The sequence below is a fragment of the Linderina pennispora genome (genome assembly GCF_002104995.1).
Source record: "Linderina pennispora strain ATCC 12442 chromosome Unknown DL89scaffold_56, whole genome shotgun sequence".
NCBI lineage: Eukaryota > Fungi > Kickxellomycota > Kickxellomycetes > Kickxellales > Kickxellaceae > Linderina > Linderina pennispora.
In genome coordinates this window covers 1-14,801 of record NW_024468304.1, presented here as the reverse complement: position 1 = coordinate 14,801, position 14,801 = coordinate 1, and the positions used below count along the sequence as shown (strand labels likewise).

At 51.5% G+C, this 14,801-nt stretch overlaps 4 protein-coding genes across 4 annotated transcripts; 2 read left to right on the top strand and 2 right to left on the bottom strand.

Moving 5' to 3' along the window:
• Positions 1-4,261: 4,261 nt before the first annotated feature.
• On the bottom strand, positions 4,262-4,865 carry DL89DRAFT_271671 (uncharacterized protein). Its single transcript, XM_040888939.1, has one exon. The coding sequence runs from the start codon at positions 4,833-4,835 to the stop codon at positions 4,671-4,673; it is 165 nt and encodes a 54-aa protein (XP_040739415.1). The 5' UTR covers positions 4,836-4,865; the 3' UTR covers positions 4,262-4,670.
• A 1,814-nt stretch (positions 4,866-6,679) lies between these two features.
• On the top strand, positions 6,680-7,159 carry DL89DRAFT_208379 (RNA-binding domain-containing protein; the record flags this gene model as incomplete). The annotated part of the gene is made up of 1 exon (XM_040884135.1): positions 6,680-7,159. A coding segment is annotated over one exon (480 nt), but the record flags the coding sequence as incomplete, so codon positions are not given.
• Positions 7,160-8,160: 1,001 nt separating this feature from the next.
• DL89DRAFT_271669 (uncharacterized protein) lies at positions 8,161-8,886 on the top strand. Its single transcript, XM_040888938.1, has one exon. It carries the CDS (start codon positions 8,188-8,190, stop codon positions 8,875-8,877), a length of 690 nt encoding a protein of 229 aa, XP_040739413.1. The 5' UTR covers positions 8,161-8,187; the 3' UTR covers positions 8,878-8,886.
• Positions 8,887-9,235: 349 nt separating this feature from the next.
• Positions 9,236-14,751, bottom strand: DL89DRAFT_296772 (uncharacterized protein; the record flags this gene model as incomplete). The annotated part of the gene is made up of 7 exons (XM_040890728.1): positions 9,236-9,274; positions 9,786-10,938; positions 11,239-11,568; positions 11,618-11,658; positions 12,911-13,014; positions 13,135-13,308; positions 14,445-14,751. The coding sequence occupies 7 exons, from the start codon at positions 14,749-14,751 to the stop codon at positions 9,236-9,238; spliced, it is 2,148 nt and encodes a 715-aa protein (XP_040739412.1).
• Between the last annotated feature and the right edge of the window lie 50 nt (positions 14,752-14,801).

Here is a 14,801-nt window from a genome sequence, read left to right as displayed (position 1 = left end):
CCAGTACACGCCGTACGAGGAGACCGCCGAGCTGGATGTGCTGCCAGACTTTTTGCGCGAAACCATGTCGTTTTCCCAGGACTCCGCCAGCCTGTTCTTCTGGCGCGTCTGCGACCACCTCAACCAGATTGCACTGCAGGAGCCTGCGACCAACGGCAACTTATAACAAGCTATCTCTCGTATTTTGTTTTTCGTTTAAATGAAGCCTACATTTCCAAAAGCTCTCACTGGATCTGGCTGATGGCGTCAATCAGATTCCGCAGCCCGCTCATCTCCACGTCCCTCTCCGGCCGCTCCTCCTTCACACCATCCACTTCCGCCTCCACCCCAGCAGCCGCCAGCTCCACGCCCTTCTTCCTCGCCTCTTCCTTCAGCCCCCGGATCTTCTCCTCCAACTCGGCGCACGTCTCCCTGACTCTCTCCGCCGCCTCCCGCCGCCTCTCAATCTGCCCTGCCACCATGACCTTCAGTGTCTCCATTGCCTGGTGCCCGCGGTACTCGTTAATCAGATGGTGCATGTTGACGAAAATGTTGTGCACGCCAGCTGACCGCTCGCCAAACTGCGACGGGTCCTTGATCAAAATATCGACCATTTCGAGGAACTCAAACAGAACGCTATGGTTCAGTTTGCGCAGCTCCACCACCCGGTCGATCGCGCCCTCCGGGTACAGCTGCGTAGCTGATTGCTCGCTGAGCGTCGGCAGCTGCTCATGCACTTTATATGTGCGACCAAACATCGAGTAGTCGCCGCTTGTGAGTGGCAGCGGCGGGTCAAGATAGGCGTTGTCGGACGGGTTGGCGAGATTTGCGTCGGTGAAGTGCTGGTAGTAATCGGGTGGCGCCGGGAACGCCGCATCGAGCTGTTGCTGCCCAGTTTGCTGCTGCTGTTGCTGCTGCGACTGTGATGTAGCCATTATGTGGTAGTTTTTTGTTAATAAGGGATCTAACGTCTACAGGGGTGTGGTGGATCTTGGAAACGCAACGTTCTGAAAAAGTTTCTATTTTTACACATCGTGTTGTTATGGCCCTTTATCACAATACCCAGATGTTGCATGTCAAGTTCATAGATTCATCCTTGATCCGAATATGACTCCAGAAGTGTGTTCCAGAGCTTGGACACACAGAGCTCTTCATAAAATCCAGCCCTCTCAGGTGCCGGATTTTGGAATCTGCCGCTCAGCGAGCCACAGATTTGGGCGACCCGCTCCAGCGACAGCTCTTTGTGCAGCAGCGCTACAGCAAACGACCAAGCTACACGCCAGTAGTCGTCCAATGGGAGTCTCAATCGGCTCTCGTTACTCCACACACGCGCAAAAAATGCCGGAAATATCGCCTTCGCCAACTCGCATGTCTCGCATAATCAGCAAATATTGCTGGTGCCTCTGCGTGACCCAACTTTTCGACTCCTCGCTGCTAACCAATGCCGCGGCAACCGCCTGCTCGCACGGCCGAATAAACACCAGGTAATGCAACAGCACATTGGCTATCCGGTGCGGCAGAGCCATCGGTACCTTTTTCTCTAGCCCCATTAGAATCACCAGTGTGTTGTCGCCGGATAACTCGCCGGGCGGACAAGTGGATATGTCCTGCACCTGGATACTGGCAAGACCAGCCGCACTTGTAGCAGCGCCGCTTACCATACACAAAGCAACTATCAGGTAGTCTACAAGCTCGCCAACCTCAGACTGCCATGCCATCATCTGTGTGTAATCCCACGCATAGGGCGTGTCGATTCCACGCTGGGTAAATGCCTGCTGCTCGATCTTGTGTGAAAAGAGAAGCTGCGACTGCCTCTCAATTTCGGCATCGCTACATCCAAGAATAGATGCCAGAGTGCTGCTACCACTGCTGTCCGAACTCACTGCATCGTTGGTGTCAAACCCGAATGCTTGGTCTGAATCAATGCCGCTCAGGATCCAGTTTTGTTTCAACTCGAGGCAATCAAGGATGCAACGGTAGATGCAGGAAATATCTGCAAGGCGAATGTGTTGCGACAGGTAGCACATCTCAGAGTACCCGCTGTCTTGCACCCACCACATACCCTTACATGTGTCATTCCATCTAGCCGCCCACACCAGGACACAAGCAACACCAGATATAACCCATACGGCGTCTGTCGTCCGGGCTGTAGATAATAGTGGAACAGGTTAAGGAGCCCCTGCGAATCTGGGTAGTCAAACTCGCCAACTACAGACTGGTGCATTAAATGAAGTGCAATATGCGTCCAGAGTATTGTCGCCTGTACACTATCGGCAATGAGCGGCTGCTCTAGGAGATTGCCTTCCTCCCACAAAAATAAACCCAGGACCCTGTACACAAAGTGGTCTGCCCACGACTCACTGTGCTCTGGTAGCGTGTACATCCACAACGCAGCATTAAGATCCTTGAATAGCGACCACATCTCATTCCAATGCTGAATATCGGCCATAGCTGAGTCTGTGCCATGCTCAAGGGACTGCTTTAATGCAGATGCTGCGTTCACTTGCTCCTCTGTCATACCTAGCATCCACTTGTATGCTGAATTCCCGCATGAAACGAGTATAATGGTGTACATCTGCACGCCGAACGGAAGCAGCTTACTTCTACTAGAATCAGACATATGCGGGTCCTTGAGACCAGCCAACAAGACCCCAGCGTCATCTCTGGCGGCTGCTACATAATCCATACGTACCCTGTCAACTGCACGCGTGAGGAACTCCCTGAGTAGACTCTGCCAAGTATCCTCGCTATTGCACATTCGCGCTGCCAGTTCCATAAACATCGAATTCCGAGCAACACTGCCCCAGCCCAGGAGATCAGCACCAAGTCTTCTTCCCAGCCCTGCTGGTGACAGTGGCAGGAGAATGGCACCTTGCGGTTCAATAAGCTCACCAATCGCAATATCTGTACCAATTGTCTGTGTTCCAGCCATTGCCGATGTGTCGCTGATCTCGAGTATCGTGCAAAAATGTGACGCTGTGAACGGCTGCTGCGCAAAGACCTTGATAAAAACTCGAGAATGTGCGGGTCCCTTATGGAACTTTGCGAAATGGCTGTTGTATGCAGACTCGATCTTGCCAATAAACCCGCAGACAGAGCACTTGCATGCTGGAAACGCTGGCAGAATTGGAATCCGCGCAGTTACCTTGCCCCTTAGTGACCCAAGCCATTTCTGAGCGGTGATCTTGTCGCCTATCAGGCACCCAACTGTCGTTAGGTAGCTGCATGCTGCCTGGATGCTCTCAACAATGGATCCTTGTTTGTGTTCAGATGTAGCCAGCTGTGCGCACATCGTGATGTGGTCTCGAAGCCTTCTATTGACTGTTGCTGCTCGACACATGCGGCAAATGAGCAGCCCAGTGGGGCGATGGATAACAAATCCGACGTTATCCAATGCTGGGCCAGTTTACAAAGCCTATCCCTGTGTAATGTAATTAGTAATTACAGTCATCATATTTCCACCTGGTATATTTATAATATATCCTACTTACCGCTTCTTCGTCGTATTGGATTGTCACCGGGGTTTGCAACTCGAAATCACGAGACTCATCGATCACCAGATCCTCCAACTCTACATTGCCCTTCTGCTTTGCAAGAATCGCTCTGGCTTCGGCGATGCATTCCGGGCATGCTTTTGCGTGGTGATACCTGAGGTTGGTCGCTGTATGCAACTTTCCACATCGGCAATACGCTCGTTTACCGTCGACTTTGGGGAACTCAAGCGTCACCTGGCCCAGGATCTTTGCGAACACCACGTTTCGGTGAACTTCGCGATGAAACCGCCGCTGTACAGGTGATGTAAATACTTCATCACACTCGGGGCAACCATACGTAGAACTCGCCATAATTACTATGAGAAGGACAATAAAGCTGGAGTGGTGAGGAAGTAGAAGGCAAACGATAGGGGAAGACGAGCAGTTTACGCTGTACCCAAGGCTTTCATGCCGGTTTGTTCTCCGTTTTTTTCTTATTTGGGGGTTGTGCCTGATAAGTAGCTGACTTCGTCTGCTGGACTCGACTTGTCAGGATGTGCAAGAACTACACCCGCTTGCTATGATTAGCATCACCTGGATCTTATCACTGCTCAGTTGGCAGTTGAATTCGGAAACTTTGGAAAATGGACTGAGTCAAGCTAGAACATCTGAGTACCGAAGATGCGGTGGCGTTCCAGATGGGGCAACTCTGCATGCGATACACACTGACTGACTGCTTGCAATGGGGCAGCAGATTCAATGTGACCAAGCGTCCAGCCACTACAACCGTATGTATTGTAAGGTAATGTGTTGATTTGATATTTGCAGTGTATATCGACCTGGTTGAGGTGCGGGCATCAACTCAAAGCGTGAGCTCATCCTGTCTGTCGGGAACTGCGTAGGAGAAGATCTCCATGACGCGCTTACAGAATAGTAGAGCCCCCTCGGACCCATACGGGGTAAGGTGGCTGCATCTCTTCACCTGAATCGATATCTGGTTGACATTTGGAAATGTAATGCTGCTGAACAGGAGGCTGCAGAGCAGGTCAGCAGCCCGACCATCAAAGATACAATCGAATCTGACACGGACGGTTGCCTGCTTAACAAAGCGCAGAACGCTTTCCTCGGCTGCCAGCTTAATGGTTTGGTGTCTGGAGGCAAATTGCGCGAAGGTCCAATTTCAGGCCAAGGAATATACTTGCATGTTTGTAGAACTCCTTAGCGGCTACGTTCCTTCAGGTCTGGGGCACCTGTAGAAGGGGCAGAAGTGATGGGCATTTCGCATACCCTAGACTGCTGACAATCATGTAGCGAGGAGGAGATTTGGCCAAGGTTTGCAGGAGACAAGATATGATCCGCGTAATGACTAACTCGGGTAGGCATTGTGCAGCTGCGAGTCTGTTCATGTTTAAGGACTTGTGTGTAAGCCGAACCTGAAAAGTACAAATACCATGTCGCTTTCTGGCCGCAAAGATGCTGTCAATTGAAAATCCTTGCGGTTCAGTGGGCAGTGTTATGGCCAGTACTCAAACCAGCTGAGACATTACTACATTGTGGCTATGTGCCTGCTACAATCGTTCCAAATATCTGGCATGCTCGCTGCCTAGTATGTGGCATCATTAGCCTCTATTATTACCATGCTTGCAGCTTCCAACTCATAAATGAAGATATACCGTATTAGTCCGCTCATCTTGTCCACTATTGCCCAGACGATGCGCTTACCGATACTCAGCAGTCATGGAATCCGAACCATGGCATGGACAGTGGTTCTGAAGCCCAGTGTGCCAAGCTCTGCAAGCCGCAATCGGTCGCATCTGGGCTCGCCGATCGTGATTGGATGTGCTGTTGGCCAGCTCCGTTGTGCCACTTTTTCTTGCGAGCCTGAAACACTCTGCCTCCCAATTTTTCTTCTCTAGCCATTTCTCTGTACTCTTTTTTATTCTACCAGCGCCCATTCGACAATCTCTGCTTGTCGTTCTCAATTATCTTCTTTCCTGCTCGCTTTAAGGTACTTGTCGCCCGGTGTTCTGTCCTTATTCTTTCAAGACAGTGCAATGTGTGGTCTTTGAGTCCAAGCAAGCCGCTATTCAGGCTTGTGAAAGCCTGGGTATCTTTGTCCTGTCGCTTTATTTTGTCCCGCGCGCACGCGTTTTCACTCGTTGCACGGCTGGTGGACGATGCGTTCTCCTGTCTGGAGATAGCCCCTTCCCTCTGCGTCGGTCGAGAGCAGCAGTGGTGACCGTGCTTTGAGGCGGGGGCTGGCGGGCACACGTGCGGGCGTAACTGGCAGTACATAGCGAAGAATGAAAGCGTGGGCAGTGTGGCTGCTCTTGAGAGCGCTAGCGCTTTTCTTTGCTCTGCTGGCCGCAGTTCGCCGGTTACGCACGCAAGCTCCTGGCGCGGATCAGCTGCAGAGGGGCGCGATTGGGGCGAGGGGGATGCGGACGCCAGTGGAGGCTCTGAAGCGTAGTTGCAGCGAGAATGTGCCTAGTGGCGGGCTACTTGGTAGAGCCTACGCAGACCCTCGGCTTGACCCTGTCCTATGCTCTACGTAGCAGCACTGGGCGTTTTTGCTCGGCCCCTTTGGCTGGTTCTGCAGACTGGATCGCGGACTGGAGCTTGTCTCGCTTTCGCCTGCTGAGAAAACCAGGGCCAACAAGAGCATCCCCCGTTCATCGCCCCCTCAGCCTGCTGCCGACTAGCCACCTCTGGCTCATTCGCGTGTTTACTCGGAGCCACCGTGCTCAACTGTCGTCCGCAAGTGCTTATTTCGAAAGGACCGCTCGTGTTTTGCAACTATTGTCTGATTTCTTCCTCTATCTCCAGCTCTCGCGTTGCTCATGCTAACACATGCTTCTAACCACTGTCATCTTACTCCCTCACACTTCTCGCTGAATTACTTCTCCCATTCACACACATACATCGGATTCTACCTTGTGTGGAACATAGACCGTCTACCAACACGTCAGATCATGTCCGCCAACCTCGACAAGTCGCTCGATGAGATCATCTCGGAGGCCCCCCGCCGCAACGGCGGTGGACGTCGCAGCAACAACAGCAGCGGCCACCAGTCGAACCGCAGCTCGCCCTACGCCCGCCGCGACGGCGGAGTCCAGAAGCGCGGACAGAAGCAGCAGCAGCAGCAACAGACACTGGCGGCGCAGACAATGATGATGAACCAGGCTGCATTCCTTGCTGCCAACACCCAGCAGCAGAGCCAGGGCGGCAAGATCCTGATTGGCAACCTGGACTATGGCGTGACCGAGGCGGACCTGCGCGAGCTGTTCACCCAGGTTGGCCCAGTCAAGCGTGCCACGCTGAATTTTGGCCCCAATGGCCGGTCGAAGGGCAGCGGCGAGGTCATCTTCCGGTCGCCGGCGCACGCGGCCCTGGCAGTCGAGCGCTACCATGGCGTGACGCTCGACGGCCGCACCATGAAGATCGAGGTCGCCTACAACCCGATGGCCGTGCCGATGATGATGCCCACCATGATGCCTGGCGCTGTGATGCAGGGATCGCCGGCTGGCGGCAAGGCGCCGAGGAGCGGTGGCAGAGCCAATGGCGCCGGACGGCAGAAGCAGCAGAACGGTCCCGCAAACGGAGGCAAGGGTCGCCGTGGCGGCCACAAGGGCGGTCGTGGCGGCGACCGCGAGAAGCGCCCAGATGCCACCAAGGAGTCGCTTGACGCCGACCTCGACACCTATATGAAGGAGACCGAGAAGCCTGCTGCTGCCGCCATCTAAACACAAAAACACAGACCAACACAATCTTCTCATTTTTCTCTCTCGCTATTTTATATTGACAACATGTTTCTTTTGACCCCCCCCCCTCCGACATTCACTTGAATATGCTAAGTATGCAGTCATGTATTAATACATGCTGATGCTCAAGTTCAACATAACCATATTTGTGATCGCTGTGTATATGGCCATCAGTGCAGTTGCTGCGCACCAGAAGCAATGGTCCTTGATGCCACCATGGAGGCTAATGTATAGGGCCTCATCACAAGCGCCAGAGAGGATCACTCGTCAGCGTTTCCGAAAATCAGCTTCATCGTGTTCAACACGTGGGGCTTTTGTTCAGGTTCCCTAGACGAATACAGCTTGTGCAAGATGCCATTGAACGGCGTATATCAATCTCTGTTGATACACCAACTTCAGAGGCTGGTCTACTTGTACAATGAAGGTAGGAGTGTACATAGTACATCTCAACCGAATCATTTTTCTGGCACAGCAGTTATTTTTGCATCGCCGGTAAGGCATGTTCGCCAGCCTCTCCTGCACCTGGGCCGCTTCATCTAAACGCTGTGTGAAGACTATAAATAGCGACAGCCGCCTCGCCCGAAGACCAGCCCTTCATTTCTCAGCGTTCAGCACAAACAGCAAACTTTCCTCCCACCGTCTACTCGTTCTTTTTGTGCAGGTACTCGTCATTGAAAATGGTGGTGTTTTCCATAGATGTATTCCCCTCCCCCTCCCCTCTTCACGTCGATGGCCCTCTCGACATTGCCAATGATATCGACGACATTGTCCATGTCAGCCCTCCTCAGCCGCCAGCCCTGGTTGCGCCTGTCAATTCTGGCCACGCCAGCCGCTTCCTTGAGCTCCTGCAAGAAATGAGGGCCTCATTCGACGGTGCCTGCAAGACCGAGCTGAGTCTCGCACAAGGCGAGCTGGTCAGTAAGCTCATTTCAGAGCAAGTGGTAACGCCGCTAACGCCGGAGAACATCAACCGCATGCAGGAGCAGATATCTCAGCATCATTTGGCTGTTGCCTCAGTAGCTGGACTGACTGAGAAAGTTGTTCCATACCTCGACGAGGCTATCGCCCTGTACACATCGGTTTTGAACGGTGAGTATCCGGTTGAGAAGGATGAGTCACAGGTCCAAGCTGCCCTGTGTGCTTTACCGCACACGAACGTGCCAGCTGTGAACACCGTGAAGAGTATCCAGCCTAGTGTAGATTTCGACCTAGTCAAGTTTGCCCACAGCCCGGATGGCTACATCAATGAGTTTATTGCTTCAGGCTTGAAGGACCCTCATGCGGACAACACTGCCAAGCACACGTTTTTGCTTTCACATTCACCTCCTCTGCTCAGGTACTTTTTGTCCAATGAGGCCAATTTTGTTGATAGCTGGGACGGCTTTACGAAAAAGGCTCGTGCTGCATTCAGGCGTGCTGCTGCAATTGGCACGATCATCAAAGAAAGGAATGAGGTCGCCGGCTTCGTCGACTGCAACAGCATCTTCAAGCTTCGCAAAATGAAGTATGGAAACGTTTGCTCCGAGGTCAACATCTTTTCGAGCATCTGCACCGTGGCCCAGCAACAAGTGATTGTTGAAGCCCTGGTGAAAGAAGGGATCTTCAACATTACCCAAGGCGGCCTGGCTAGGGCCATGTGCCGCTTGCCGACCACTTCCGCCTAACCAAACTCAGTCCTCAGATGTTTTTAAATAAATTGATGTTGCCGCACGACCTGTTGTCACGTCCAGCTTTGGTAGAAGCGCGACACTCCCTTGGCATGTGGCATTGTTGGGTATGCTCTAGCCGCATTGACCAAAAACCCGTGTCCTTATCGACTGGTCGATTCCCGGGCTAACTCTCCCGCAAGCCGCGCACCTAATCCCTCCAAGCAACATGGGGCAGAGAGTGACGGGCTTGCCAAGAGTACGGCAAAAGATCGATAAGGCTTCTGCAGCTTCCAGGCTGGGGCGATCGGCGAGTATACCCCCAGGCAAATGTGATGCCGTTATGGCGGAGATTTCCCCAGAATACAAAGCAAAATTAGTCATAAAACTCCATTGCTTCCATATGCGCCAGGTGCTCGTCATCATGTGGCCCGCTGCACCTAACGGCTACAGCCCTTAGAGCAACAGACACGCATTGTAGCAGACAGCGTCGATAAGTGACGGCAATAAAACATTTATTGCATAGATGCGGAAAGGATACTAGCTGATTTTAGATAGGCAGCACTCATCGTCGTCAGCAGGGTATCAGCAACACTATTCTTTATCTTCACCCGCTCCTTGGAAGGGATAGTGGGTTCAGACATTCTTCCAATACTTCGTGTGAACGTCCCCCAATACCGAGGATTTTTTAGAGCTCGGTTATCGAACAAGCCCATGTACAGTCCTCTTGCAAGCCTTTGCAAATACTCGATATCGGGCTGGGCTTGGTTGAACCTGCGAACAATCCTCTGCTCAAAATCCTGGACACAACAGAGATGAACTCTTTTTATATCTCCAGCACCTTCAGAATCCCAAATGTGCCATTTTATAATGGACAACTTCTTCATCTCTTCTGGCGATCGCTGATATCTCTCTCCAATACCAACCGTTGCGCAGTGACATAGTAGGTAGAATAGCGACTCCCAGTCGTCCAACTCTGTCCGCTCCACATTTGATCCAAATAGATTGCTGATGCTCCTGTAGGGGAATGTCCCCACATTCTCTGGGTTCGGCGCCTGGTGCTCACTTACATCCACTGCGCAGTCGAAATCCACCAATAGCCCACGCACTGGTCTGCCCTCCTCACGCACGACAAGGATATTGTTGTTTGAGATGTCACGGTGAAGGATGTTGCACCGTCGCAGCACTTCTGAGTGGCAGCGCATTGCATCGCCTAGCACAACAATAAGCTCATGGACAGACTCGACTGTTTCCAGCGGTTCGCCAATCGGCGACATAACCAGACGCTTGTGGACGCGGAACGGTATTGCTGTATTGTCTGGCTTGCGCAATGAGTAGAGCGGGCCCAGTGCATTTCTTGTGTTGTCCTCAAATCGGCCCCCGTCAGTATCGAACGAAACACGACCACCGGCTTCGAGCCTTGGATAGACCAGGTCCTCGACATCTGAGTTCACAAGTTCCTCTGTGATTCTGCGCATAAACATCACCTCGTCTCGTCTGTCTCTGGCAGGGTCCTCTGTGGCCTCCGGCCATGTGTCCTTCAAAGCAAACTTGGGCTTGATTTTGTCGCCAGAAGGCCTCTCGTCTGTCACCAAAAAGCACCTCGTGTGCCGACCGAAAAGGCTGTCTGCTCCTGGTAGCACCTTGTCAAAGTAGTACATTTTTGTGGCTGCAGAACACGATGACTCGTCTGCTATGTCAGGACACTCGATGGTCCCGTAGTTGTTATCCTTGTCCCAGTAGACTGTCGTGTCGAATCCCAACTGGTCCTCATCGCAGAGAGACCAGTAAACTAGCAGCTCGATGAACTGTTGGCGACCAAATGCAGTGGATATGTCAAGAGCGCTGGACGAGAAGACCACGTCATTGGAAAATAGACACACCCGCACCTCATTGTCGCAGACGGTCAAGCCAAAAGCAAAGCGCCGGTCGAACTGAGCCTTATAGATGCTGCGTGTGCTCTGCATCAGCTGCGCATATGCCTTGTCAATGGTGCGCCGAGTTTTGCCTGGTCGTGCCTCGATGACAGCGAATGCATCATCATAGCAGAAGCTGTTGAGCGGCTCGATACTGCTGCCTCTGTGTTGTGTAGTGATGCCTGCTTCGATGGTTGGAGAGCTGCCTGTATTGCTGGGATGGCACTCTTGATTCATGCATGGTAGAAGACGGCGATATGTGCGATGTTCCCCAAGCGCGTCTGCATCTAGTGCGCTAATGAAACTGTCGATCTGCTGCGCGACGAAATAAATGAATGACTGCACCGATGTGTGTATCTGTTTAGCATCGTCCGTATCGTCACCACAGGTACTGTCTGGTGGTGTAGATGGTGCTCCAATAGGCTGATGCTGTATCAACTCGGGTGCAATCCACTCCTGAAACCCTGCAAATGCATTGGCGATGGCTGCGCTGTGCTCATCCTTGCCCATGGTATATGTTGTGTCGGAGAGCAGCAGTTGTCGATAGTTGTTGTTTTGCATGGGCGCTTCCGAAGCCAACTGGGTTTTGCTGGTGTCAGCTATTGCGTATGTGCTAGCTGTGTTGAGCCGATGCTCTAGCTCAGCTGAGATGTGCTTGGAAATGTTGCTGACAAGCACTCTCCCGGCAGCACTCCGCGGTTTTGCGATGTCGAGCACTGCATCTGCATCTCTGATGAGCCGCGTCTTGACCCACATGTCTGCCTCAGTGTCTGTCTCGTCGTCGCCGTCATCACTACACCACCTGCTATCGAGTGAGGATTCTGCTGTATATGATGCCATACTCGGTGCTGAGGATACTGTGGAACTGGAAGACTCGTTCAACCTGGCAGCGGTCCCAATCTCGCTGGACTCTGGAGACCATTCTACATTGTTTCATAAGTGTTAGCTGGTCATCGTATAGTAGACAGCCATGTACTTGCAAAGACGACAGCCATGTGCTTACCTTTTGGTTGGCTTGAGGTAGGTGAGTTAATTGGCGACAGCAATTTATTGCCTGAGCTTGAAACTTGTGCATGAGCACTCTGTCTGGTGCAAATTCTGGGCTGCGTGTCAGGGCCTTTAGTTTTGGCTGCTAAATGCTTCTTTTGCGCGACTGGCTGCTAGCCTTTTTGGCAGATGATCGGGAGCTAGGTATTGAAGACTCGCCTACACTTCCATATACAGATCGATTACTATCCACCACTACCATTTCCCTTCCTACTAGTGATGCACACCATATCCTTACCTTCACTTGAAACTGTTGCCTGCGCCGTTTTTTGCTGGCGATGGCCTGTTGTTCTTCACCAGATCCTTGTCTGTGTGACGCATCTTGACGCCAGAGCTTACCAGCTGATCAGTCGTTGGAGCAGCGGGCTGAGCTCCTGTTGCTAATTGTACGACTACGATGGAAAATAGGTGGTGGTTCATTTTAATGCAATGATATCGATGTTACTCCATTTACCACAAGCATAGGCTTACCTCCAGTTAAGTCTGAAATCTGCCTCCGGGCTTGCCAGCGATGGCATGTCGATAGGGTGTGAGAGTAGTGCCTGAATACTCTGCTTTGGTGTGGGGCGCTTGCTCGTCTGTCCACAACCCTTTTTCTTGTGGCCTGGCGCTTCTTTGCGCGCATTTGGCTGCCATCCTTCCGGGAAACAATCCGAGTACGCAACACCAACGATTCGCCTATTGCGTTTTATACTGTGTGATTAGTATCTAAAAAGCAAAGTGCACATGCCATGCTAGTGACAACAATGTCTTACCATCCATATCGCTTGAAGTGTGTGCCTTTTTAGGAGGCGATGTCCTCTTCATCAGACGAATCCTCATCATCGGCAATCTTTCTCTTGGTGATAGAGCATTCTGCCTTGGAAGTCACTTCAGTAGCAGACTGAACTCTTGCTGCTGACAGTACGACTACAGTGACAAATAAATAGCAGCTCACTTTAGTATGATGTTCTTGGTATAGGTACAACTACGACTAGCATACACTTACCTCCAGTTGAAGTCTGAGCCTGCTCTGCGCTTGTCTGTGACAGAATGTCGATAGGATGCACCAGTAGTGCCTGAATACTCCGCTTGGTGTGAGCGCTTACTCGTCTGCCCACAGTCTTGTTTCTTGTGGCCTGGCGCTTCTTTGCGCGTAAATGGCTGTCAGTTTTGCGGGCAATAATCCGGGTACGCAACACCAACGAGTCATCTACAATGTCATGTATCGTGTGGTTAGTGTCTGAGGGTCAGTACACCTACTGCTCCAACAATGCGAATGTCCTACATACCTTCCGCGTCACCATATGTGCGTGTCTTTTTGGCAGGCGACGGTCATCATCATCGAGCGAACTGTCATCATCTGTGAACTTTCTCTTGGTGCTGGGGTTGAGCGTTTTGCTGGTGTCACTCACACGAGAAGTGCACACCCTCTTGGGTGGGTATATTTGCAGGTCGATGCCTGGCTGGTCGGGGTCCGAAAGCGGCCGCTTGGTGCCGATGCAGACTATGGAGCCACAAGTGTGCCCCTCGAGTACCTGCTGTTGCTGTGCGGGAATTTGCTTGCTGCTCATTACAAATGAAGAAATTAGGGAAAATGCAGAAAATGTTAAACTAGGAGGTCAAATAAGCGAGATCAAGAGGCCGTCAACAGTCTACACTTCAACTAAGCTCTTTGAGCAGGTGTGTCTACCAGTGTGGTCTTTGCTTTGGTGCTATACCATTGTTGTCATTAAGATCAAGCTGTTTATACTGCTTGAGCAAATCGAATCTGATCCAGCTAGGCATCTGTCACCCGAAATGTGGCTGATGATGAGGAATGCTGTACTATTACTAGCGAGACATTGGCTGCAGTCGACAAACTTGAGCTACGCATACTCTCTCCAACAATAGTCATTGCTCTTGACACTCAAGTCAGCAAAGGTTAAGCTAACAAGGTGAGCGAGCCACCTCTCGGCTTGAGGTATTGTGTACCATCAATGTGATATATACTACTGTAAGCTGCGATAATAGCACATGCTTTAACTATACTCTAGTCTCAGTACCTGAGTTTCAATGTAGTGTGAAAGATAATAAACATGCAATTTAATAGAAAATGATTGAAAAACTCAAGCATCTGAATCTGCCAGTGCTTTAACCACCATCATCGAGTCCCTCCAGGCTTTTTCCATGATGTCAAGCAAGTCCGAAACAATCGTGTCCTTCATGCTTATCCGCTCTGCAAATGGATCAACACCCTCAGGCTCTCCTTCAATTGTCACACAGCCTGTTCCCTTGTACCGAGGGCTGTTTAGAGTTTGGTTATTGAACAAGCCTGTGTAAGGCCTCTTGCAAGCCTTTGCGAATATTCGATATCGGGCTGGGCCTGGTTAAACCTGCGAACAATTCTCTGCTCAAAATCCTGAGCACAGCAGAGACAGGACTTTTTATAATTCCAGCACCTTCAGCATCTCTGTACGCCATTTTATAATGGTCAACTTCTTCATCTTCTCGGCGATCGCTGATATCTCTCTCCAATACCGACTGCTGCACAGACACACCATGCAAAGAAGTGACTCCCAATCGTCCAGTTCTGTCCGTTCCACTCAGATCCAAGCAGATTGCTGATGCTCCTATAGATATGAGATCCTGACTGAACAGTACGGGTTTCGCCATTATCCTTTTCCATATCCAGAGAATTGTCGAAATCTACCAATAGCCCACGCACTGGTCTGCCCTCCTCACGCACGACAAGGATATTGTTGTCTGAGATGTCGCGGTGGAGGATGTTGCACCGCTGCAGAACCTCGGTGTGGCAGCGCATCGCATCGCCTAGCACAACAATGAGCTCGTGGACAGACTCGACGGTTTCCAGCGGTTCGCCAATCGGTGACATAACCAGACGCTTGTGGACGCGGAACGGTATTGCTGTGTTGTCTGGCTTGCGCAGCGAGTAGAGGACCCAGTGCATTTCTCGTGTTGTCCTCAAATCGGCCCCCGTCAGTATCGAACGAAACGCGA